The 23,643-nt window shown below is 40.2% G+C and overlaps 3 protein-coding genes across 3 annotated transcripts; 1 reads left to right on the top strand and 2 right to left on the bottom strand.

Annotated features, from left to right (window-relative positions):
- Window positions 1-84: 84 nt before the first annotated feature.
- Window positions 85-1,738, top strand: LOC121853196. Its single transcript, XM_042347177.1, has 2 exons — window positions 85-230; window positions 386-1,738. Exons 1-2 carry the CDS (start codon window positions 101-103, stop codon window positions 1,024-1,026), a joined length of 771 nt encoding a protein of 256 aa, XP_042203111.1. The 5' UTR covers window positions 85-100; the 3' UTR covers window positions 1,027-1,738.
- Window positions 1,739-11,197: 9,459 nt separating this feature from the next.
- Window positions 11,198-14,413, bottom strand: LOC121853180. The gene is made up of 5 exons (XM_042347153.1): window positions 14,392-14,413; window positions 13,560-13,698; window positions 12,854-13,019; window positions 12,379-12,549; window positions 11,198-12,119 (listed from the first exon to the last, which is right to left on the bottom strand). The coding sequence occupies exons 2-5, from the start codon at window positions 13,588-13,590 to the stop codon at window positions 11,951-11,953; spliced, it is 537 nt and encodes a 178-aa protein (XP_042203087.1). The 5' UTR covers window positions 13,591-13,698; window positions 14,392-14,413; the 3' UTR covers window positions 11,198-11,950.
- Window positions 14,414-17,136: 2,723 nt separating this feature from the next.
- Window positions 17,137-19,314, bottom strand: LOC121853128 (acid-sensing ion channel 5-like). Its single transcript, XM_042347070.1, is given in 5 exon segments — window positions 17,137-17,560; window positions 17,756-17,836; window positions 17,999-18,115; window positions 18,387-18,456; window positions 19,197-19,314. Coding segments are annotated over 5 exon segments (810 nt in total).
- Between the last annotated feature and the right edge of the window lie 4,329 nt (window positions 19,315-23,643).

Here is a 23,643-nt window from a genome sequence, read left to right as displayed (position 1 = left end):
CGTTATATAGTTTAGTGTTGTGTTGTGTTGTTATGATATGTTAAGTGATGTTTCTTTATTTTCTTCGTTACCAGAGGAGGTGTTGAGTCCCTGGGGAGTGATGGAGTGTGGGCGATTCTGTCTGGCAACATTCAACTGTTCCTCTACAGTCATCCATCCAGCCACACGCACCTGTTTCCTCTCCTCCCTCAACCGATGCACCATGAGGAATGTACTTGCATTACATGAAGGTGTGTTATGTAGTGTAGGAGGGAGAGAGAGAGAGAGAGAGAGAGAGAGAGAGAGAGAGAGAGAGAGAGAGAGAGAGAGAGAGAGAGAGAGAGTCTGCTAAACTTTTTCATAACTAATCTGACAGATGAAACATACAATTCCTTCACTCTTTCAGGTTATTTCTACTACGAGATGCAGCCCGGCAACAGAACCCTCGGTGACACTACCTGCTTCTCTACATGTATGAAGAAAAATAATAACTGTAATGTTTGTGGTCGTCCAAACTGCTGGGGGTCCAAATGTGAGAATTTTCCCCATTATTGCTGGGACCTACGACCTCTCAAGAAAGGCACCTTACTTCTCTGGTTAAATACTTCGAAGATTATTAAGGTGTCTTGTGATTACGGCTGGCAGAAGATATGGCCGAGCAAACTCCAAATCCCTAATATACATCTCTTACTGGCAGTGAGAATTGTCTACATGAATGACGAAGTTGTGAATTCAACCTTCAGCTCTGTAGCAATGGCGAATGGTGTACTGAGTGTAGGGGACTATATCGAGGGTGTAGCTGGGAACGAGTGGGGGGCGCCATTCACTAATCGGACACTCGTTAAAGAAAACAAGCAATCCACCTGCAAGAGCTTCTTCTATTCTACAAATAACTGTGAAGCTCAAGGTGTCAGGAGCGTGGAGGAACAGCTAAAGCTCTACAACGGGACTATCAAACACCGTGGCTTCAACTGGATCACTGGCATCACCTCTAAAGACAGTCTGGAAATCAAGGATATCTCTCTTTGGGTGAAGCCAGCTGAGTGATGATGACTGCTGGTGGTGATGACTCTTGGTGATGACTGATGGATATGACTTTGTGGTGATGGACTCTTAGTGATGGTGATGACTGCTGGATATGACTTTTGGTGGTGATGACTACTGTTGGTGATGACTCTTAGTGATGGTTATGACTGATGGATATGACTTTTGGTGATGACTGCTGTTGGTGATGACTCTTTGAGATGAATGCCGCTGGTAATACCAACTGATGGTGATAACTCCTGCTGATGATGAGTTTTGGTGGTGATGACGCCTTGTTGGTGAGGATTCATTGTGGTGATGACTGTTATTGATGACCCCTGTTAGTAAAGACTTCTGGTGGTCATCACTCCTGTTGGTGATGACTTGATAATGATGACTCCTGCTGGTAATGACAACTGGAGGTGATGACTGCTGTTAGTGATGACAACTGGTGTGATGAAATTTAATAATGATGACTACTGGTGGTGATGATTGCTGGTGATGACTCCTGCTGAAGACCAAAAAGGTATAATGATATATCTTGTTTATATCATAATTATATACTGTGACGCAGGCTGTTGTCTGTACTGTACTTTAACCACTAAGATATTTAAGCACGTGTTCTATGAAAGTTTGTACACTAGATAAGCTATGAACATTATGAAAGGTAATTCTATTTAACATAAGCTTGTATATGTAGGATTTGATTTACAAAATTGATCTCTCTCTCTCTCTCTCTCAAAAAAAGAAAAAAGTCAAATAACCAGTTCAGAAAAGTCCAAATCACTTGATGTGTTCTAAGGTATCCTGAGTACAGTATTACTACGTGTAGCCTTATTATTTTACTATTTTTATCATGATGCACAACTTATAATTTGTAGTTATTAATTGAAAAAAGGAAATAAACTTGTAAGTCAATTATGAGATAATTTTGTTTCATTTTTTTTGTCTATTAACCATTATCATCATACCTGCAGTGTCTATGTACAGTTGGGGACTTTTCCGACTGGTACATTCGGTGTTGTCAATCTACCCTTTCCATGAGGTATGAACCCTGCGACTCGTAAATCAGAAGCTTTTACGATAAATAGGGAGATGGGGGCTGAGGGATGATGGGGCTGGGGGATGATGGGGCTGGGGGATGGGGGGGCTGGTGGTTGATGGGGGCAGGGGATGATGGGGGCTGGGGATGATGGGGGCTGGGGGATGATGGGGCTGGGGGATGATGGGGCTGGGATGATGGGGGCTGGGGATGATGGGGCTGGGGATGATGGGGCAGGGGATGATGGGGCTGGTGGTTGATGAGGCTGAGGGATGATGGGGCAGGGGGATGATGGGGCTGGGGTTGATGGGGCTGGGGGTTGATGGGGCTGGTGGTTGATGGGGTCTGAGGGATGATGGGGCGGGGATGATGGGGGCTGGGGGATGATGGGGGCTGGGAGATGATGGGGGCTGGGGATGATGGGGTTGGGGGATGATGGGGCAGGGGGGATGATGGGAGCTGGTGGTTGATGGGGCTGAGGATGGGGCAGGGATGATGGGGCAGGGGATGATGGGGCTGGGGGATGATGGGGCTGGGGATGATGGGGCAGGGGATGATGGGGCTGAGTTGGTTGATGTGGGGCTGAGGGATGATGGGGCAGGGGATGATGGGGGCTGGGGGTTGATGGGGCTGGGGGTTGATGGGGCTGGTGGTGGGGGCTGAGGGATGATGGGGCAGGGGATGATGGGGCCGGGGGATGATGGGGGCCGGTGTGTGAGCAGATGGCGGGTTATGGGGTCTGAGGAGGTTTCTTGGGGCTACAGGGATGGGAGACGTTACAACACAGTCTGTATTAAGCAAAACACATCTAATGCTGAGAATGTGTTGCTGCAATCCGCTCTTAATCGATACGCAAGTTCTTTAATCGATACGCAAGTTCTTAATATAAACTCGAATTTTTCTCTGCGTATATTTTTAACTGGAGTGCATTTGTATTGAGCAGAAAAACTACTGGTGTTAGTTTGGATTGTTAGTATATACTTGAGCTGAATATTATTTGCATCTGTGTTGAACTTACCAAAAGAACACTGTACACGCTAAACCGAGAAAACCTCCCATTTGTGTATACGAAAACAAGACATTGAGTCTGATAAAAAGGAAAGATAGAATGTGATGAAAAAAATTGTCTCTGTATCCATTTCCATTGGAACTAAAAAAAATCAATAAGAATAGAATTTGGGTTTTTCTCCTGCATTTAAAGAACATGTTTGTACTTTACCAAATCCAGAAAAATATAATCATCAACCCAGCCATTGACGATACAGTACACAGATCCTACAACCCCGACTTAAGGTAGACCACAAAAGTTCAATATTTTTCACAATCTACTCAAACACATATGAACTACCAGAAGTCTTTATAAGGCAGTCAATAAAACCACATGCCCAAATGCCTTAAACCTAAACCAAATAAAGGTATTAGATAACAATTGTGTAACAGTAAGAGGACTACCGTAAAGTAACTATATTTTACGACACTTTTCTCTCTTTAATTCCATACCTCACCATAAATACAGTATACACATTTTCATGAGTATATATGTATGTGTGTGTGTGTGTGTGTGTGTGTGTGTGTGTGTGTGTGTGTGTGTGTGTGTGTGTGTGTGTTGTGCCGTGGGGGGGTTGACAAATAGCTCTAAATATCATCAAATGTGTATGTGTGTACCCCGGGTCGGTAATGTCCCCCTTGCAGGAGGTTGTGTGCCCCACCTCGAGTGCATTACCTATCCAGGGTGTATGAACATTTAATTAAAGTTAAAAAATAAATAAAATAATAAAAAAATCCAACATAACGTTATAAAGTATTGTTTACTCTGTCCCTCCATAAACAAATCAATATGGAATTCCGTGGTTGACCTTTTCCAAACCTTTACCGGTCTTATCCTCGTCGTTTTACAGAGAAACATATGACTGACCAACTACTGTCATGTCCACATTACAAATACAAGTATGACACAGGATATAGTACTGTCTTTATATCCACTACATCAAAATTTACATATAAGTACGACTGTGTATCAATATTCATGTGTTTAGCTTTTTGGAAGAAATAGTTGTCACCAAAAAGTAGAAGAATATGATAATAGTTTGTTTAGTAATACTTGACATGATTGAACTGGCCTTATGAGCTACCTGACGAAATTTCTTCATGGAAAATAAAAATTTCATTACTTTCAGAAAAAAAAACTGGTGAAGGAAAGTGTTTTGTGTCACTTCACTTCACTTCACCTGACTGATGGCTCCTCTTAGTCAGACGTTGTTGTTGTTGTTCCTGGAGATTTGTTTATTTACATAAGATGGTAACCAATTATTATCTCAAGTTTTTTTCGTCTGACAATTTCTCAAAGAGCGTGAACAGATTAAACAACAAGAACACATCATCATTCCTGAAATTACTGTTGTGAAAAATATCAAGTAATTTAAATATGACATCATTGACACTCAAGAGGTCAGCAGCTAGCAATTAGTTATTAAGGCAAAATATTCTTAGTCTATAATTTTTTATAACTTACCAGATCTCACCTAAAGTACTACAAATAAATCACAGTATAATCTCCTTAAACACAATAGATTTCCTTTCATAAAAGACCATTCCTACAGTGTAAAGCTAACACTAGTGGCGGCCATCTTCCACCGCCCATTTTATAAACCAAAACTGATATCTGGCCAAAAAAAAAAAATCCTCCTACACTTTGTCAGTTTCTCGAGGAAAGAAAGTTTTTATTTTCTAAGGAGGAATTTAGTCAGGTAGCTGTTAAGGCTGGAACAACATCTTGAATATTACCCAAAACAGTAAAAATACTCACTGATGGTCTTGTTGGTGGAGTCATCCCGTGGTCACTAATTATCACTTAACCGACATCAAATATTTTCACATAACCGAGAAAATTAATTGTCATTTAAAGGAGATCATTATTTTCACTTAACCGAGATCACTGGGTAAGTAGAGGCGACAGTTAGCACCAAAAGGACTTCGTGGAATTGCACCAAATTTTCATGAAGTGTTTGGATGATACTGAGTAATAAAATCGAATTGACAACATTGTAGCATTTTTTTTTTCTTTTTTAGCCTATCCGTCGATCATAAGATACCTGTTAGTGGGCAGGTCATGAAACAAAAGAGAATAAGCAGGGTAAAAACATTGCAAACACTAGTCATTAACAGTAATTTCACATCTGTAAGTCCTTTGTAGGTGAAGAAATTAATTATTTACAGTAATTACCGGACCGTATACCCCGAGCCAGCAAGCGAGGAGATAACGATGGAGGAAGAAGACGAAATCCCTACAAAAAACAGAACACACCACCAAACTCAACACCACTAAACTCAACACCACCAAACTCAACACCACCAAACTCAACACCACCAAACTCAACACCACCAAACTCAACACCACTAAACTCAACACCACCATAGAGAATAAAACTAACACTATAGCACCACCACCGTCACCCAGAAAGACCACGAGAGAATGAACACCTGGGAGACGAAATTAGGTTGCGATTTTTCACCACTACACCCCCCCTCCCCGCCATAGTGTCAACAAAGACTCCTGGTAGAAATAAGGTAAGGCAAGATAAAATACAAATACACAGACAAAACCCTATAAGACTCACATATTGAAACTCTAAGAAGGGACGAATTCTCACAAGACACAACAGGATAGAGAGAGTTGATCAGTTATCGTATAAAAAATCCGCCTTGGCCTGCTGACGGAGAGAAGGGGGTCAGGGGATCAGCGGTCGGCAAAGATGACGCAAACCAGCTCTAGGCACCAGCTTTCATTATAAACAAACTTAAAATAATCCAACACAATGTTTTAGCATGGATCCCACAGAGAGCAAGCGAACTATTTAACACACACCGTAACATAGAGGTAGATATTATCCTCATAAATTCGCATGGTAAGAAAAACTCAGAAAAATTAAAAATATTAAAGTTCACAGTCTATCAAAAAAAAACAGTCAAGATCCACTACATGACGGAATTGCTAGAGCCATCAAACGGAACATACAGCACAAGATACACGACTCATTTCAAGAAAACTTTCTGGCCATTGAAATAAACAGCCCAACATATTTTCTGGGTGACCTAAATGCACTACACCGTGTTTTGGAGCACCAGGACAACAACGCCGTAGAGCAAATCCTAAACACATTCTTGAACCACGACAACGCTATACACCTTGGCCCGGAATTCCCCCCCCATACATCAGACCAGGTCACATCGGGCATCCACACATCGTATTAACAAATCAACATCGCCATCTTAACCTACTAACAGAACGTGGCCCAATAACCACCAGTGACCATCACCCTATCGTAGCCACACTCTCCACGTCGCCAATACAGATCCCTGCCAGGATGAGACACAGCTACAGCCGGTCCAACTGGGAGGAATTCAAACAAGAGTTAAGCAACCATCAAATCACCCAACTACACAACAAACACGCCTCCCAAATAGACAACACACTGGAGATATGGAACGAAAACGTGAACCAAGCAATGGAACACCACATACCCAAGACCACTCACCGTACATTACCACACCCTCAGTACTCACATCAAGCAAGAATTCTACAGACACAATTCAGTTACTAAATGAAATTAATCATAGAACAATATAGTACGCCAGAATACAGAAGACAATATAACATCATACACAAACAATTAAGAAACATGTCCAAAGAAGCATACGTGAATAACTGGGAGAAACTGATAACAGACACAGAAGCAAATTACCACAACCCGAAAAAATTATGGCGGAAAATTAAACACTTAATGGGAACCTCCAACAATGAATTAAACTACATTTTAAATTGCAATTAAATCAAATTAACTCAACCTAAAGAACAAGAACCCGAATTCAGGAAATATTGGAGCAAAATATTCCAAATAAGTCACGAAGAAAACCTGAATTTCTGTATAAACACCGAGCGACAAGTAACCAATCACATGACACACACAACCCACATCTGGCAACCAAGTCCCAGCATAGACATAAACACTCTTGACGATCGAGGAACCCATACAGCCTTAGCCCTAATTTATGAAAACATAGCAAACGCAATGCACAATAGAGATCAATGCAACGTAGTATTAAGGGACGTAGTAAAAGCATTCGACAAGGTCTGTCACTTAGGGCTCAAATACAAAATAACCAACCAAGAACTTCCCCAACAACTTTACTTCTTTTCTTTGTAACTTCCTTGATAACAGAGAAGCAAAAAATATCATTGGTAATCACATAGGCCCAAGCATCAAGTTATACAGCGGAGTACCACAGGGAAGTAACCTCTCGCCCACACTCTACACAATATACACGTCGGACATGCCACCTCCTATACACGGAGAATACGTAGCTTATGCCGATGACTTAACCCTAATCATCCGACATTCAGGCAAGGGCAAATAGATGATGGCACGAAAAACAGCCCACGCCATCGAGCAAATTAACGATTATAAATAAAAGCGGAAAATTCAAACTAATACGCAGAAACTAAAGATCATTCACACTGCCAAAACAAACCCAGCATTAATCACAGTTAACAAAAAAACTGGGACTCACAATAACAAGAACAGGCATAACAAAACACCTAACACAACGAAAAATGCTTGTCCAATCACAACTCACAAAACTACGAAGATTCATCAAAATGGACACCAACATTTAACTACACCTATTCAAAGCACTTGTCTGCCCCCACCTGGAGTACCCACCAATACCACTCAGCACGATCAGTCAACTTAAGCTTCAATCAGTACAAAACAAAGCTTCCGTAGAGCATCAAAGCAACCCCCCCCCCATACACCACCAAAATACAAGAACTTCATGAACTATACAATATCGAACCACTGAACACACGTACAGTCACCCACAAAAGTCCTGTCGCCTCTCCTCCTGAACCACGAACCCCGAGATTCAGATTCATAAATCCGAATCATTTATGGGCAGAATAATGCATCAGTGTCTACTGTTTTGGGTTCACGTGTCTGAATCTCGGGGTTCGTGGTTCAGGAGCAAACTTGAAGAGTTGGAGGACCCAATCTTCTCCCAGTTAAAAGAAGAAGAAACCCACTTTATATAGATATATGTGAACAAATAACACCACCATTTAACAAACATAAATTAACACACACACTACACTAATGAATGCCTAGCTAGCTAAAGCCCCCCCTCCTTCCTCCCCTGAGCGAGCTGGCACGTGCTGTGTATGACCACCAGTCCACCACCCCAACCAATCAGTACAACCACCTCGACTCGGCTAGGTGGACAGCCCACCTGTAATCACTACCTACTACTTTACTTCCCGTTTATATTCTTCCCTTCTCTCTTCCCTTCTCTCTTTCTCTCACGGCAAATTCATCCGCCACTTCACTTCATTATCATCATCGGTGCCATGGGATCTTCCGTGGCGATCGTGTTTTGTTTCACGTCGTCCATGAGGGATCGTCCGCAGTCTTTGTTTACTTGTCAAAAAACATACGACGATCTCATCAGGAGAGTTTATCACGATTTACATTGGATTGAATTCGTTATTTTTAATAGAGATATTGTTTGGATGATAGGCAGTAAGAAAATCCAAACGACAATGCACAGGTTAGGAGGTTAGGTCAAGTAGGTTAGGTTAGGTCCTAATAGGTTCTGTGCCTCTCATTTCCATTTCCGTGTTCAGTATCATGTCAATAGGATCTTCAAAAAATTTGGTTCGATTCCATAGCTTATTTACGTAGCTAGACGTCTCCTCTTTCTTACCCACTTGACCTATAGATCACTTATTTTCACTTAATCGAGAACGCAAATTATCACTTAAGTCACACACTCAATATTCCAAAACAATACCAATCACTATATTATCACTTAGCACTGAAGATGTGATTGATATTATCGTTATTTTTTTACCAAGAAATTATCAAATACGTTTGAGATAATGTTTGTCCCCAACAGCCGTAAACCTTGGCATGACACTTTAAACTTCTCACCATTCCTCACCAGAGCTTTATCTTATATGTTTGTCGCGTCATTATTCTAGCAATGTTTTACAGAGTCGATGTGGGAATCAGGTTATGATAGTACGCTATGTGGGAGACAGTAAATGGCGTCGTTTGCCCGGCACTGGCTAGTCACTGATGGTGGACCGTCAACACTCGGGGAAACATTCGTTGTCTCGTTAAAATTCTTCAAACTGTTACTAATTTTATCATCTCAAGTTTGTTTTCCGTTGTAGTATATTAAAAATAATATTAATAAAATAAATATAAATAGATGGGTGAGAAAAATCTATCAAATGTCATATATCTTTGTAGTAATAAATATTTAATATCATATAGGAAATTTGTGGGGGTACAAATTTAACGTGTTTAGAAAGTCATAATTTAACAGTTCATAAGTTTATTTTTGATGGTCTAGTGAAGCACATCTGATTAGATTTATACATATAATAATACCAATAATGCTAAAACTAATACTGATATTAATATTGTCACAACTAAAAGAAACAGGTCGTGTTTATATGGCAGACGAGGGCAGTGTCGACCTGACTAAACCTGACGTAAAAATGGATTGTGAAGAAATTACTTTAGGCGTATGTATGGTTGTTGTTAAGTTTATAAATATAGTATTATTACACGAATGGGATATGTGCATTTGGCCTCTTGATACCCTACAAACACCCTTAAAGGCGGTTGGATAACTTCGTTGGCAACTGACCAATGCCACATGCCGTGAATTTTTTATTGTTTTAATTTTGGGTTCCACCATGAACAGGCATAACAGACCCACACAACCTGGAATATATTGTCAGTAGAGCTTATTAAACGGTGGGGTACCAATGCAGTGTAGTAGATAACATTCCTAATCTAATATCATTGCAAAGTCATCCGGAAGAAATATATATATTGTAAAAATAAATGGTTCTAAGAATACACCTCCATCATCATAACTGCTTCGTTTTCTCGCCTTAGTGCCAAGAGAAAAAAAATATTTAGATGTACTAATATTCGTGAATCAGGGCAAAGTGATGAAGTGACCACGATCAATTCCTCTCCATGGTAGATCATTATATCTTATGAGTAACATTGTCGCTGGTACCATATAGGAGGTGTTAACAGAAACGTGTGATATATGAAACATTTCTTCTCTGGTATTTGTCAATAATTAACTGTTTTCAATAGAGTAGCGGGAGGAATTATTGGTGTTTGGTTACTAATTAATGTGTGTAAAGGGGGGGGGGGGGTGTATACAGGTATATGTAAAATATGCGCCTATAAGCGAACACCAACACGACAAAAGCCAATCTCTACTGTATTGTACTGCCCTAATGGCTAATCAACATATTCACACAAGTCTTGACGTTGCCTTTTTTCTCCCTCTTATTGAAGTGTTTACTGAACCAACGCCACCTGTAAGCTCCACCTGTAAACACCACCTGTAAACACCACCTGTATTCAGCCTTTATTTACATCATTATTTAGTCTTTTCATCATCAGGAATCAATACCGTTTATAAGGGGTTTTTTTCTCGATACTTAACTCAGGGTTAGTGAATGGTAAAGTAATTTTGCTCTGCGTGACAACAATTGACCGGGATTTTTAGTCATTCAAAGGTAGAATTTCCTCTATTATGATAACACAAGAGTAATGGGAGTCAATATGCCGTACAAGCTACTCTGTGACTTTAGTACGGCCCAACGCGTTCTCTTATCAGTAGTTAAAGGACAACATTTTATTAATATGATTCTTAATGATAAGGATTTTTTTTTCACGAATAATATTAACCGAATCATAACTGGGAAACTTGAAGGGGATAGATAGATAAATAGATAGATAGATAGATAGATAGATAGATAGATAGATAAAAGAAAACTCAAACAAAAATATATAATTAAATATTGTAACAATGTCAGAGTGAGCGAGTATTTCCCGCCAAGCGTGAGTCAATTACAGTGACCTGTGAGTGTGAACGCCTTAGGCCTGAACCAATAAAAGGGCCTGTGAGACGTGAGGTCATGAAGATGTGGGGAGTCCCTTTGTAGGCTCTTGGTTTTCATTATAGAGTTTGGGTGTATCATCTTCCAACATGGCGAGATATACCGTATATATATATATAACCGATTTACTGTTACAACATCTGATAAGGTATAAAAAAAAAACATTAAAAAATAGTTCCTTTATTTTAACAAAGCATTAAACTCTATATCAAGCTTCCCGTTCACTCTTACAGGAGAGATCACGACAATACACAGTTTTTTTTTTTAAAGATCTCTGGATACATTTTCATTCTACGACGTGTGAGAACAGACTTAACCAGCGGCCCCAAGATAGTGTTGTTATGATGGAACTTTGCTGTTTATTGTAATGAAACTTTACTTTAGCCTCCAGATATGATGAAAATATGAACACGCACTACTTTGTTCATATGGCATTTAATATTAATTTAAACTTTCGAGCATACGACCAGGCTGTACCGTCAAAACTTGATTAGTATACTGAAACAAAAATCGAAGACAGTTTTATATTAATACACACGTGAGTCAATGCTGTGATCAAGCATCTTGGTGGAAAATTACAATGCTTCTGTTTTATGATTCTACATCGTGTAAGATCATTGATTCTAGGCGTATGTGAAGAATCAGTTTGTGGTTGTTATCCCTTCGTCACCACACTGCAATCTGGTTGATAACTCTGGAGCAGAAACTGTCAACCAGAGGGAAAGGATAGTGATTTGGACTCATTTTTACAGACGGTTACTGCGGGAGAGTTGATAAACAGTGATAGTGGTTAGTTAGACATTGACGAAAGCTATAAACTACGTAGCCCATTATATTGTCTGCATTTATACAGTGACTGGCGACTGGATATATAATTTCTACGAACACAAACGATGATATTGTAAAAAATAAATAAATTAGACGGTGACTGGAAGTTGTCGGCGACGAGGAACAAATTGTCCAGTATCGTCACGTTCTACACGATCCCAGTAAAGGAGGATGCCGTTCATGGCCACCCAGACCCCGGGAGCGGCAGCCTGCACACCACCCAGGGCCACACCTACGTTGAAGTCCGCATCTGTGTCTCTGTCGGCGGAAAAGGAGGAAAACAATATAAGATTTGGTATACAAGTACTACGTTTCCTCGGTAATCTTAAACATAAACACAAGTTACCCTTTTCGTATGTCGTTTTCTGTATTTTGTAGTAACATAGAAAATGGTTATATGTTATGCCCAACTAATCTATTTATCTATGTTTACTATTCAGAAGAGTTTTTGCCTTAAAATAGTCCCTTAGATTAATTTATATCAATCACCAAGAACAACAAGAGTAATAGAGGTCACCTAAACTTCTCAGGAGTGTGGGCACCGGTGAACACAATGGTCTTGTTGTTAATCCCTTGTTGTCTGAGGGCGTTGGCTAGAAAAGTGGAGGTGTGGAGAAGGGTGTCCGTACCGTGTGTTACTACCACCTTCCCTTGGGTTGATTCACACACTCTCTCCACCAGTGACGTTCTGAAAACACATTAACTTTTGTTTTAATTATCCATCCAACTTGTTCTTTGACGTCTTACTAAAACAATTGAACATCATCCCATTCTCAACCGTTCCCCGTTCACTAATAACAATCAACAATAACATCAGCCTCTTCACTGAACACAGAACATTCTCAAATTCAAATCAATTCTGACCTAAAAAAAAATAATACCATCACTTCAGTACCTATTAGATCACTTAACCTTCCACACAAAAACAGACCATCGTTAATGAATGTTCAACTTCTCCATGGCACCTGTGAGTGGGTGTTTCAGGGACTCACCTATCATCGTCAGTAAGGTCTTGGCTATCTTTCCTGCAGATGGTCTCTAACTTGACGAGGATCGATCTGGAGGGACGTAGTCGAGCCAACACCCGCCTCACCGCTGGCTCCCCGACCTCGAAACTATACCCGCTACTTGCCTTCGGGTAGTCCTTATCGATGGTTCCTGGTGACATACAGAGGATCGTAATCTTGAGAGAGAAAAAGATACAGACAGACAGAGACACAAGAACAGATAGACAGACAGACAGAGACACAAGAACAGACAGACAGACAGACAGACAGAGAGAGAAACCTATCTTCAACAGAGAGATAAAGAGACAGTTCATTATATAATTCCGGGTTGTTGTTGGGTTATAAAAAACAGAATTATAAGACTATCATGATAAGAAATTGGCTATCAACCATCCCTCCCCCCTCTCCCTCTCTTTCTCTTTCTCTCTCTCTCTCTCTTTCTCTCTCCCCCCCTCTCGTTCTCTCTCACCTCTCTTCCTTCCTTCACTGTTCCTATCTCCCCCACCTCCCTCTTCCCCTCTCTGCCCTCCCCCTCATCCTGTTTGTCTCTTCTCCTCCATTCCCATTATCACCTCTTTTCTTTCACCCTCCTTCATTTTCTGCCTACCCTCTTCTCATTCCTCCCCCCGCCAATTTTAGTGAGTGAGTGAGTGAGTGAGTGTGTGAGTGTACAGTACATCATTCGACTCACCTCCCATCTGTAGAATAAGAATCTCCTCCATGTCTTAAAAAAAGTTCAACCGCAGTTTCCGTCCAGTACCGCAGTTTCCGTCCTGTACCGCAGTTTCGGTCCTGTACCGTAGTTTCCGTTCAGTACCGCAGTTTCCGTCCTGTTCCGCAGTTCAGAATAATGTAAACACCTTCGTCTCATGTTTTCATCATATATTTTCACACCTGTCACACCTGTTACACCTATCACGCCTGTCACACCTGTTACACCTGTCACACCTGTCTATCACACCTGGCACACCTGTCTATCACACCTGTCACACCTGTCACACATGTCTCCCCTGTCACACTGTCTATCACACCTGTCACATCTGTCCATCACGTATTTCCGCACCTGTCACACCTACTGTTCCGCTTGCAAGATCACTAAACAGTCATCCAGTTAAAACAGTCAAAAGAGGATCTAGTAACCACTCACACGACAGTCATACCGGCATCACTATACACCAGTCACTATACACCAGTTATTATACACCAGTCACTATACACCAGTCACTATACACCAGTTATTATACACCAGTCACTATACACCAGTCACTATACACCAGTTATTATACACCAGTCACTATACACCAGTCACTATACACCAGTTATTATACACCAGTCACTATACACCAGTCACTATACACCAGTTATTATACACCAGTTATTATACACCAGTCACTACACAGACATTACCAGGTGCCAGTCAAGGAGGAGAGAGACAGAGAGACAGGTAGACAGACAGGTAGACAGATAGGTAGACAGGTAGACAGATAGGTAGACAGGTAGACAGAGAGAGAAGAGAGACTGACTCGCCTGTAAGACCTGAGAAGCTTGTGTGAGGGGCAGAACAGCACACACCCTACGCTCCTCCCCTTATCACCTGCCGTTGCTATCAGATGGCTCAGTAACTATGAAGATTATCAAGGGTGCAAGACCGGTGACCTCTGTCCTCTAGTTGTTTATACTGTGAGGAGAGATAGAGTCAGAGATAGACTAAGAAAGAATCATTTTGTCTGTGTGTCTGTGTGTGTCTGTGTCTGTGTGTGTGTGTCTGTGTGTGTGTGTAGAGGAGGACATCCTGGCCAATAAATACACAGGCAGGACATCCTCATCAAATCATCGTTATCCTACTGGCTATCTCAAGAGTTATCCTCACTGAGGCTCTAAATGTCAGTGCTGGCAGAAGATGTGGGGGCTAAGGTTCGCCTGTTATCGGTTAAAAGAGGAACGCCAGACGAAGATGAATGCTCGTACTGGAGTTATCTTTATAGTGCGGAGTTTCAAGTGTGTGTGTCTGTGTGTGTGCGAGGTGCGTTTTTGTGGTGGGAGTCTCATGGTTGAATGGTTATCAGTATTATCTTATCTGTTGTGTGTTAGAGTAGCGAGGCTAATCGATAATGGGTGTGTTGAGAGCCTTAGCTATCAACCATAGTCAACCACCCAACAACCATAAACAGAGTCAACCATGAACCAGAGATAATAAACCACCCCAACAACCATAAGCAGAGTCAACCATGTGTGTGGTGCTGGAAATATTCTGGTTGAGGAATTAGGTTGCTGGAAATAATCAGAATATTCGTCTGGAAAAGAAAACTAACTCCCCTATACCTTAACAGTTTATTGTTATCATGGGGTGAGTACACAGCATTAACACCCGGTATACAAAGCCTACACTTCTACACCATCTTCACTACGACATTTACACCTCAGGTACAGAATCACAATTAAGTAGATTGAGTGTATATGGGGGTTCGAACCAGTGACCCTTAGGACACAGAGGGAGTGTTGTATTTTCTCGACCACAGCATTCCATTAAGTGAAGAAAATTAACTTCAAAATACAATCAGTATAGTTAGTGTATTTATTATGCTATGGTATTGGGTTATATATATATCTCCCCACTGTAATGTATTTAATAATTGTAAAATAATAACAATTCCAGTGTATTCCTGAAGAGTTAAACTACAGATAAATAATATGAGTATTAACCTAATCTAACCAAGATTCAGATGGGTCTCAAGATGAAAAAACCATCCACCTTCACTTCTCTCACGAGCTGGTAACTAGCAGGCTTCGGCACCTCTTCTGGAATCCCGACTGTATCTAGGAAACAAAGAATAAATCACGAGAATTAGAATCTTCCCTCAGACTCACATAAACACTTATTGCTCTACTGCCTTGTAAACACGACAGCAGTTCAGATAAGTGAGGGAAATAATAAACCTGTCATTTTACTTTTTAGTTTAACAAATTTAATGGCAGAGCTTGTAGCACAGTTTGCCTATTCTGAGTAATTCAGTCAGGTCTTGACACTGAGGGTGGTATCACTTCTCACTGCCACGCAGGACAGAGGTTCATACACAAAGAAATACATCATATTCATTAACAACTATAAATGTATAGAGGTCAAATTCATATGGGTAATGTCACTGTTCACTGCCATGCAGGACAGACGTTCGTACACAAAGAGATGCATCATATTCATTGACAGTACATATACATATATGTAAACACACACATATACATACATATACATATATACATACACATATACATGTACATGCACATATATATACACACACACGCACACATACATACATATACGTCGGTCAGATTCATGTGGGTAATGTCACTGTTCACTGCCACGCAGGACAGAGGTTCGTACACAAAGAAGGAAATACATCACATTCACCAGCAGCATATATAGGTCAGTGGATCACATACATTGGAGTCATATTCTAATTGAAGACTAATCAGTGTGGGCTAGCAAATTTGGGATAAACAGCAAGAATGTCCTCAAGCACACCTGATTCAATGAAGTAATTACATAGTTCAAGATACAATAAGTCAGGTGGCCTGAAGTCTTTGACAGTGTCACATTCAATAATATAGTGTTCAAGTGTATGCTTTAAAGGTTTATCACAAAGTTTACATGCTGAGTGTTCCGGTATGGGTACAGCGTTACTAACTTGCCAGATGTGTCTGTATCCTAGCCTAATTCTGGCCACGACTACATCACATTGTCTGGTTCTGTCCTTATGCTGGCCATACCGGTACCTCTTGTTACAAAATTTGTCATATTTACTAATGCTACAACTGTCAGGTCTCTCTGCATTTCTCACTCTCTAGATCAGAGTTCATGATTCTGACTTGAATGTTTTAATTATTACAGCATTGGACAGACCAAGGTCACGGTCAACATTTTTCTTATGCCTGCTGCGTTTACCTCGGGTTGTCATTATGAGTGAGGCAGGAGGTGTAGGGAAGTCGTCAGAACAAGGCTTAATGTGGAGGCGGCAGGAACAAGGCTAAAATGAGATGGCAGGAACAAGGCTATCGAGGCGGTGGTGAACAAAGCGACGCGAGTGTAGAGGAACAAAGTTAATGAGGCGGGAGGAAATAAGGCACACGCGAGGCGCAAGCGCGCTACAATGACGTGGCAGAAACAAGGCCACGCGAGGCGTGCAGAACAGTTATCAGCGAGGCGGCAGGAAAAACCAAAGTTATCAGCAGGCGGCAGAACAAGGCATCAGTGAGGCGTGGCAGGAACAAAGTTAATCATGAGGCGTGGCAGGAACAAAGTTATCATGAGGCGTGGCAGGAACAAGGCTATCATGAGGCGTGGCAGGAACAAGGCTATCATGAGGCATGGCAGGAACAAGCTTATCCTGGCAGACGATAATGGGTGCAACAGGAGACAAGAATAAATTATTAGGAGGCATCCCAGCACCAACACCCCCACGAAGAAAATGTTTATCTTGTTGTAGAATGATAGGTTCCACAGGTGAAGTCATTGGGCTGGTAGTGTCATCATCCTTACCACCACCACCACCACTACAGCAGCACCTACAGCCACCACGGCAGGTTCCTCTACTCCCCCACACCATAAACTCGAAGAAAAACTCCAGTAATTCAAGCAATGTTACCAGAGACAGGACGATGAACAATCCTAAGTTGCCGCCAATCTCTGACAACATGCTGGTGAACTGATCGACATTCATTAGGAGAAACTGAAACTGAATTACATTGACGTAAAGGAACCGAAATATAATTATCATGGAAGTAAAAATTTAATGGAAAAAAACTCAATTTAAATCATGGTAGTTAATTACAGGGAAATATATATATATTACAGAAAATAGCTCAAAATGCATAAAAATGAGAATGACTTACCGACTTTGCTGGACTTTCCAAATCACTTCCTGTTGCATACTTTCGATGTAAACATGAATGCGTACAGTATTATTGTCCATGCTGGGGGTGGTGGGGGGAAGAGTAGATGTTAGTTTAAATATTTAATCTAAAGTGTCCTTACTACTACTACTACTACTACTACTACTACTATTAATGGGTTATCGTTTTCATTTATAATACTAACTAACCACATTTATTATTATCCTGAATATCCACCCACACCTAACTTATTCAGAGCAGACATCTTGACCCACGTAGAAATCTTTGGTGTTCTTCACTAAATTCATAAACTTCATGTTAACTTGGTTCATTGAGACGAGTGGAGTGCAGATCAACTCACTGGCGGGTAGAAGAGATAACAACTTTACTCCATTTGTTATAGGTGAATGAGAAGACGAAGAACAGTAGAAGATAAAACAAAAACCAAGAATAAGCAAAAACAAGAATAACAGCTATAAGAGTAACAATAACAAATAAACGACAATAGCAATACTAACAAAATACAACAAATACAGAAACCACAGTAGAACAAAGAACATTTTTTAAGAGGAGTCAGTAAAATGAAAAATTGTCTTAAGAATGTCAAGTGAAAAACATAATCTAGACTCACTCGCAGGCTGGTGGACAGTCACCCAAATCATCCTCTCCCACCTTCTTAATCTCGATCTACCGACACAAATCTATTGAAGGGAAGTTAGCATTAGTTTCAAGGCTGGTCTGTGGGGTGGTAAAAGGTGGAGGTGGAGGAAGGGGTAGTGGGAGGAGGAAGAGTGAAGGGAGGAAGGAAGAGGAAGAGGAGGGGAGTGAAAGGGTAAAGAAGAGAAGAGGGGATAAGGAGGGGGAGGAAGGGAGAAAGGGAAAGATGAAGGAGGAAGGGAGGAGAGGGTGAAAAAGAACTGGAAAGGAGAGGGGAAGGGGGAACAGAAGGAGGAGGAGGGGAAGAAAAGGGAGGAAGGGGGTTGAAAGGGGGGTAATTATTTTTAAGAGACACAGTAGTTAACGGGACTTATTGGGCATAGTATATTCCGACATTTTGGGTGCATTTTTGGATTTTGGAGGGCATTTGGGTACATTTTGGGGTCATTTGGGCATTTTGGGTGCATTTGGGTCCATTTTGAGGGTCATTTGGGCATTTTCAAATACGGGCTTTTAGGCATATTTAAAGCATTTTGGCATTTTAGGGGCATATCTGGTCATTTTTTATTATTTATTTATTTTTTCTTCAAGATTTTTCTATTTACAAGTGTGGTTTAATATGACGTCAATGTGATGTAGTGTTAAGTAAAACCTCGAGTAATGACATCAATGTATTAGTAATGACATCAATGCATTACTAATAACATCAATGTATTAGTAAATGACATCAATGTATTAGTAATGACGTCAATGTATTAGTAATGACATCAACGTAACAGAGGACCTTGGGTGAGGTTGGTGGGGCTGCAGCGAGGTAGCGTGGTCTTCAGCGCCTGCAGTAGGTCGTTCACAGCACTAAAACAGCCACATTCACTATGTATGTGTTCTTCTAGGCACAGCATCCGGCATGACTGGTGGTGGGGAGGAGATGATAAGTGTGTGTGTGTGTTAAGATTGTCGTCATTGATATTGTGATCATTATTATTATTATTATTATTATTATTGTACTAACATGTGACGTAATCCAAAGTAAACAATGGCGACTTGTACTGACATGTGACATAATCCAAAGTCTATCCTTATTGAAGCTCTTCCTCGTTTTCCGGGAGAGAGGGAAGGGGGGGGAGGCTGTTACGTGTTCGACCAAAACGAAACGAAGTTGGGTGAAGTGTTGAGAGGAAACGATATATATATATACATACAGTCATTACACACACACACACACACACACGCACACACTGTTACGCCGTCTCTTAATTTACTTAAATATCCAGGTTCTAGGCGTAACCAAACAAAAGGTGAAGTAAATTAAAAGAATAAAAATAAATAAATTAAACCTTTAAGAATTTAATTGATTAAATATTAACACAATAAAGAGCCTCGTAGGCTGTCACAACAAATTGATTCACCATCGAAACTTTTAAGACACAAGTGATACAAAACATAGAAACATCAAAAGAATAAAAATAAAGCATTGGATTACGTTAACACTGCATAAACATATAAAAACTATCACTGAAATTAACTAACGTGAAACAACACTGAATTACTTGAATACAACTAAGCAAATACTGATGGACACAAACAGAGACATAAATAGGTACTCACATAGATATACCACATTGGTGGCGACAGGAACAACACAAATAAATTAAGTATAAGTAACAAGTGACACTCAAAGGATGTGGACTGTATGACAAGAGGACTGAACTAACTCAAGTCAGTTGGTGGGTCCTATATATAAGGTCGGCTCCCGCCACGCGACCCGCCGGTGGGTCGTTTAACGATGCAGATGGTCGTTAGAGAACAAAGAATGCTGGTTACAATACAAAATAAAGAAATAAGATGGGCTTGAACAAATAATGACAGTTAAAACCTTAACAGCACAGGGTAAGGTGACTAGAATATATAATAGTAAATTTAACACATCATTACAGGAATAATATGGAACATGGGAGCATGATATATATAAAAAAAATAGAAAAAATACGACACGGTCGTAACAACACACACACACACACACACACACACACACACACACACAAAGTTGATTCCATAAATGATTAAGTATTAAGTCATAATTATCAGGTCGGTACAGTATTTTGTTGGCTGATTACAGTAGGAGACAGTTACAGTAGGAGACAGTTACAGTAGGAGACAGTTACAGTAGGAGACAGTTACAGTAGGAGACAGTTACAGTAGGAGACAGTTACAGTAGGAGACAGTTACAGTAGGAGACAGTTACAGTAAGAGACAGTTACAGTAGGAGACAGTTACAGTAAGAGACAGTTACAGTAAGACACAGTTACAGTAGGAGACAGTTACAGTAAGAGACAGTTACAGTAAGACACAGTTACAGTAAGAGACAGTTACAGTAAGAGACAGTTACAGTAAGAGACAGTTACAGTAAGACACAGTTACAGTAGGAGACAGTTACAGTAGGAGACAGTTACAATATGAGACAGTTACAGTAGGAGACAGTTACAGTAGGAGACAGTTACAGTAAGAGACAGTTACAGTAGGAGACAGTTACAGAAGGAGACAGTTACAATATGAGACAGTTACAGTAGGAGACAGTTACAGTATGAGACAGTTCCAGTAAGAGACAGTTACAGTAGGAGACAGAGACAGTTACAATATGAGACAGTTACAGTAGGAGACAGTTACAGTATGAGACAGTTCCAGTAAGAGACAGTTACAGTAGGAGACAGTTACAGTAGGAGACAGTTACAATATGAGACAGTTACAATATGAGACAGTTACAGTAGGAGACAGTTACAGTAGGAGACAGTTACAGTAGGAGACAGTTACAGTAGGAGACAGTTACAGTAAGAGACAGTTACAATATGAGACAGTTACAGTAGGAGACAGTTACAGTAAGAGACAGTTACAATATGAGACAGTTACAGTAAGAGACAGTTACAGTAAGAGACAGTTACAATATGAGACAGTTACAGTAGGAGACAGTTACAGTAGGAGACAGTTACAGTAAGAGACAGTTACAATATGAGACAGTTACAGTAGGAGACAGTTACAGTAAGAGACAGTTACAGTAAGAGACAGTTACAGTAAGGCACAGTTAATTACAATAGTGGACAGTTATGTTCAGTGACCTACAGGTGCAGTAATAGGTATCTCTATAGTATAAAACAGTTACAGTGATAAGGATGGTGACAGGATGTCCTGGAGTAGACCAGCTGTGTCTTAGGATATCCTGAACTGTACTGTATGAGTCACTTGTTCACTGGCCAGATGATATCAGTCACCTTCTTGTAGATGAAACACCAAGACCATCTCATCTAACACACATACATACATACATACATACATACATACATACATACATACATACATACATACATACATACATACATACAGGTATAAAATTGTTTATTAGTATCGTTCAAGTTTGATCTTTAATCAGTGGTGTAAAAATAGAAATCCAAGATGCGCACAGCTCTTTGGTGTGGTTGAGTGTGGCCAGGTGTGTGGTTGAGTGTGGCCAGGTGTGTGGTTGAGTGTGGCCAGGTGTGTGGTTGAGTGTGGCCAGGTGTGTGGTTGAGTGTGGCCAGGTGTGTGATTGAGTGTGGCCAGGTGTGTGATTGAGTGTGGCCAGATGTGTGATTGAGTGTGACAGGTGTGTGGTTGAGTGTGGCCAGGTGTGTTAACCTACAGGATATTGTTTCCATTTTAACACAGGTGAGGGAAATATCCTTCCCAAATTAGCAACACCTGTGTCATTATTACCTGTTGTTATTATTATTATTAGTAATAGTAGTATTGTTGTTGTTGTTGTTTGTTATTGTTGATGTTGTTGTTTTTTGTTGTCATTGTTGTTTTTGTTGTTATTGTTGTTGTTTTCCTTTTGTTATTGTTGTTGTTATTTTTTGTTGAGAAGCCTAAATAAAATATACAAACAACAACCTCTCGAGATCACCTAACTACAACAACCTGTGTATCAATTAAAACTGGTCTTTTGGGGCTCAGAGCTTATAAGCTTTAGTCTGTGGTTGTAATTACGATTGCGAGAGAAAGAGAGAGAGAGAGAGAGAGAGAGAGAGAGAGAGAGAGAGAGAGAGGCCTCCATGATTCACCCCTTCCTCTGTCATAACCCTAAACCTGGATAAAGGAGGTCAGGGAGAGGTCACCTATGTATGTCCTGACTCACATAGAATATCTTACTGAGAAAGAGACATGGACAGGATGAGCTTTATAGCATTAGGGCCTGACTCTTAGAAGGTTCCTGTAAAATTATGTACACAGTCAAAGAACTATCTCTACTCTGGGTGATCGATGAATTTCAGAATGAACACTGTGATTCCTGTTGTCTCGGTAGGGTTGTCAAAATCTTTCGTATGATTTGTTATATTTCTTCGTACATGATTTTGTTTAGATAGTTTTTTTTTTTTTTTTTGGGGGGGGGGGGTGATTTTAGAGAACGTATTTCTTTCTTGATCAGGTAAAGCAATTAGTATAGTTTGACTTGTGGTGGTTATAGTGACTTGTTTTAAACCTTCTATTTGAGTGACTAGTTTAAGGATTTATTGCTATTATGATTTTCTAATAGGAGAATATTTTTTTTTATTCATGTTACTTTTTTTCATCTCGTGAAGTCAAAAACCACATGACAGTGATTTTGTTTTTTGTCTACTTTGACTTACACCAGGAGACTTAATTAGTAATTTTTTCAGTAAGCGTTTTAGTCAGTCAGCCAATCAGTGAATTAGCCAAAGATTCTGTGAGTCAGTTGATGAGTCAGTTAGATAGCGAGGTTGGTCTGTAAGTCAAAGAGTTAGGAACTGAGATGGTCTGTTAGTGAGTCAGATAGCGGGTGAGTCAGTCAATCATTATTCATAGGATGTAATTGAGTCAAACCAAAGCATGATTTAGTTGAATAATAACACTCGGTCAAAAATAATGAATAGAAAGTTGATTGAGAGTGATTATTATTGTGAGTGAGTGAGTGAGTGAGTGATTTATTAAGGTTAACCTCTGACCTCCTCGACCTCCACACAATCAATGACTCCAAGGCCAAGTTATAACTCAGTACTTCCTCACAAACATGTACAGATATAATAGATATTTAATCAGTTTTACCTGTCCATTGTAGCTCGTGATTTGTTCTGAAATATTTTAGGTAGAACGATTATATAACACAGTCTATAAGATGTTTAATGAGCCAAGGAATTTAATTTTTTTTTTCAATTATACTTTTATCTTATTTTATTTTG

This window comes from Homarus americanus, unplaced genomic scaffold, assembly GCF_018991925.1.
Source record: "Homarus americanus isolate GMGI-L3 unplaced genomic scaffold, GMGI_Hamer_2.0 scaffold32871, whole genome shotgun sequence".
Lineage (NCBI taxonomy): Eukaryota > Metazoa > Arthropoda > Malacostraca > Decapoda > Nephropidae > Homarus > Homarus americanus.
The sequence above is the reverse complement of the archived record's forward strand: the minus strand, read 5'-3'. Positions and strand labels throughout refer to the sequence as shown.

Bases quoted from the DNA above. Each gene is read 5' to 3' on its own strand.
- LOC121853196 (XM_042347177.1), top strand. From the start codon at position 101: ATGGAGTGTGGGCGATTCTGTCTGGCAACATTCAACTGTTCCTCTACA. The intron at 231-385 runs GTGTGTTATGTA...TCACTCTTTCAG, and splicing joins TGTACTTGCATTACATGAAG to GTTATTTCTACTACGAGATG.
- LOC121853180 (XM_042347153.1), bottom strand. From the start codon at position 13,590: ATGGAGGAGATTCTTATTCTACAGATGGGAG. The intron at 13,020-13,559 runs GTGAGTCGAATG...GTATGTCACCAG, and splicing joins TCTTATTCTACAGATGGGAG to GAACCATCGATAAGGACTAC. The intron at 12,550-12,853 runs GTGAGTCCCTGA...ATGTGTTTTCAG, and splicing joins GACCTTACTGACGATGATAG to AACGTCACTGGTGGAGAGAG.